Consider the following 3,476-nt stretch of genomic DNA (forward strand, 5'->3'; position numbering starts at 1 on the left):
TATTCTTGCCCCCTCCCCCCACCAGTGACACAGCGGTATGTCTGGGAAATTAAAACGCTAGAAACCAAGTATTAATACCCATGGTGGGCATGGCACAGGTAGGCCATTGTGTAGCTTTGTGCTTAACTTCAAACAAACTAACACATTTTTTCATTATTTTCTTGTTTTGTAGGTTCGTACCTCTACCAGATTCAACAAGCCAAGAAACAACAACGCCTGGATTATTTATCTGATGATAACTTCTGTAATCTCCTTGTGGGAACACAAAGATGGCTGGATCTGACGTACTGAATGATTCTTGGATCTGTAACATTTCCGACTGGACATTCGAATTGTTCCCAATTCCACCAGAAGATTGCGCCCTGTGGCAGACCGTGGAATCAGTATTTGAATTAGAAAATGAAACAAAAACTGAAACGGTAGATTCTGAGCTTACATACTTACGATTTCGGAACCTAAGTCGCTTTTGGATTCAGCGAGTGTTTGTACCAATAATTTCTTTTGTCGGTGTCGTAGGAAACCTCTTGACCATTGCGATCATGACCCGTCGACATATGCGCTCCTCTACCAATAATTACCTAACGGGCTTGGCCATTTCTGACATGTTGTACTTAGTATGTATTTTGATCTTGTCTATTGCTCACTACTCCGGCATGACGGATTTCCACCACATTAATTACTGGAGACTGTGGCCCTATACTTTACTGCTGACTGATGCCTGTAGTAACACTTCTGTGTGGCTGACTGTGACCTTTACAATCGAGAGGTATATTGCCGTGTGTCACCCAATCAAAGGAAAAGTATACTGCACCGAGTCTCGCGCCAAAAAGGTGGTTATAACTGTAGCTCTTATTTGTTGCTGCTTGACCCTTCCGACCCCTTTCGAATGGACTGTTATAGAAGTCACTGAACCCCTTACTAACAAGACCACAGTACAGCCAACATTTTCTGAACTTGGAATGAATATACTTTACAGAAACGTATACTACTGGTTATGCGTGTCTTTGTTCGTCTTCATACCACTTATACTGTTGACTGTTTTCAACTTTTTCTTGATCAGGTCCGTACGTGCTTCTAAAATACAACGGAACACGATGACCAGACGCCGAAACAATCGGAATTATTCTCGACAGGAAAGCAAGATTACCATTATGTTGATTGCTGTTGTAGTCTTATTTACGGTCTGCCAGCTGCCCACAGCTGTTCTCCTAGTGTACACCACATTTCATCCCCAAATTCCCATGACTCGTGGATTAGGAAACATCTTTAACTTCTTGATGGCTATTAATTCCGCTGGGAACTTTATTCTCTATTGTGTTCTCAGTCAGCAATATCGACGAACTTTCTCGCAAATATTTTTTCCCTGTTTGAAGACTAGACTGGTCCGATTACATGTCGATGAGATGATCCCTTCTCTGATGCTACTCGTCATCCTGGACACACTGGCGTTGTCGTCTACGTTGGAGTAGCTGGTATTCTGAAAGTCGACATGTAACAGATGAATATTTCGTTTATCAAACCGACCTTCACTGCAGGAGATGATCCCTTCTCTGATGCTACTCGTCATCCTGGAGACACTGGCGTTGTCGTCTACGTTGGAGTAGCTGGTATTCTGAAAGTGCAGTGAAGGTCGGTTTGATAAACGAAATATTCATCTGTTACATGTCGACTTTCAGAATACCAGCTACTCCAACGTATACGACAGCATCATTGTCTCCGGGGGAGTGAGTAGTGTCCGAGAAGGAATCAACTGTTGTAGAGAAGGCCATTATAGTCAAGGAAATATTCTTCGGTTACATCGTGGTTTCGAAAATCGAGTCCCACGAAGGTACTTTAATTCGACTGGACATAAAAACTCAATATTTCGCGAAAAGAACGAAAGAAATAATAAAGAATGTAAGAAGTGTTTTCCTTTTCTTCGTCATAGTTGGCATAATGTGTCTGGGAACAAACTTGACTCCCAAATTGAGCAAGGAAAACAATTTGTTCAACTAAAAAGAGGAAAACATAATATACGCTTGGCCAAATCTGAGAGTATGCTGAGCTACCACATACACTCAGTTGTCTAAAAGATCTACACGTCAGGGAAATGTTTAAATAAAGACATTGTAATCGTTAAGTCAGATTATGGGAGTAAATGCTATAAATTCTTATATTGTCAAATCGAATCTCAAAGACATTTGAATTCTGGGAAAGCTGTTTTATGATTAAAAACAAAAACAAAAAAACTGGTCATGAATACCTAAAATTGGCTAAAAATATTATTTTCTAAAATGATCTGATAAGACTATTTCCCTATCCTTACTGAGAAACAAATTTAATTTGTTTTAATAAACGACTATGGCAAGATCGCATGTTCTGAAAGATCGTTTCTTAAATAGTTGTGAGTGGTTTCCACATTAAGTTAACTCCAGAGAAAGGTCTTAGTTCTCTCAGAAACGGAAAAAGAAACAACTGAACTGATTAACAATCATCATCTTGTTTTTCAAAGGTGAAAGTCAATATTAAGTAGACTTTGTGTACACCTGAATTAGTCAATAACAGATTATACTCGTAATATTAAACGTTCTAGTTCACATAGCAAGCACGTGACTAATCAGCTACATTGATGATGAGAACGTCATTTAATGGAAACATATATTTGCTTAAACTTTAAACAAATACTATCAAGAGATTACTGCTGCCCGTGACTGTTCCATTTCTATTTAAAATGTAATTAAACGACAGAATTACTTTTCTGGTCTTAAACGTAAAATTCTGATATTGGACAAGAACTATGTTTATATATTGAGTGTGTAATTAGAATTAATATGTTTACTCAGAACTTATCGAAATGATGTTGAAATTTGGAGAGGTTCAACATTTTCATATTCAGGAATGTTTCAAGTTATCCACAGATGTAAGCAAATATGTGTGTATATGTACCTCTGTAATGTTTTGTGATTTCTAAATGCCATTACGACACCATTGGAAAATAAATAAAAGGCAACAAGTAAATCGTTATAAATGTGGCTTAGTGGTAGCGACTTTGGTGCAGCATAATTACAGATCTTAGTACAGAAAAGTATGGGGTATGTTAAGGATATCCTGTATCGCACACCTATAACAAACATCATGGAGCTAAAGACCAGGATGACGGACGCTATCGCCACTGTAACTTTGGAAGTGTTGCAGGGAACGTAGACTGAAGTCATATCGGTGAGACATACGGAGAACCACTAATGGTGTACATGTAGAAGTTAACTGACATTTCAATAAAAACTGTTTGAGTTTGGCTACAAAAAGTTGAAATCTGCATGGTTGTATTTCATTAGTTAGTTAATCATTAAATTTTAGAATAGGAAAGATAACTTTGGACCATCGTATATATAAATGCATAATGCTTGTTGCGAGAATAAACATGTTTTAATTGATAAAACATATACACAGCGTGGTCACAGGTAAATAGACACCACCTTTTCAGAAAAAAAATGAAA

General features: G+C 37.9%; 1 protein-coding gene across 1 annotated transcript; it reads left to right on the forward strand.

Annotated features, from left to right (window-relative positions):
- Window positions 1–269: 269 nt before the first annotated feature.
- On the forward strand, window positions 270–1,469 carry LOC106474730 (FMRFamide receptor-like). The gene has a single exon (XM_013935420.1). The coding sequence runs from the start codon at window positions 270–272 to the stop codon at window positions 1,467–1,469; it is 1,200 nt and encodes a 399-aa protein (XP_013790874.1).
- The last annotated feature ends 2,007 nt before the right edge of the window (window positions 1,470–3,476 follow it).

This window comes from Limulus polyphemus, unplaced genomic scaffold (genome assembly GCF_000517525.1).
Source record: "Limulus polyphemus unplaced genomic scaffold, Limulus_polyphemus-2.1.2 Scaffold7615, whole genome shotgun sequence".
NCBI classification, from domain to species: Eukaryota; Metazoa; Arthropoda; class Merostomata; order Xiphosura; family Limulidae; genus Limulus; species Limulus polyphemus.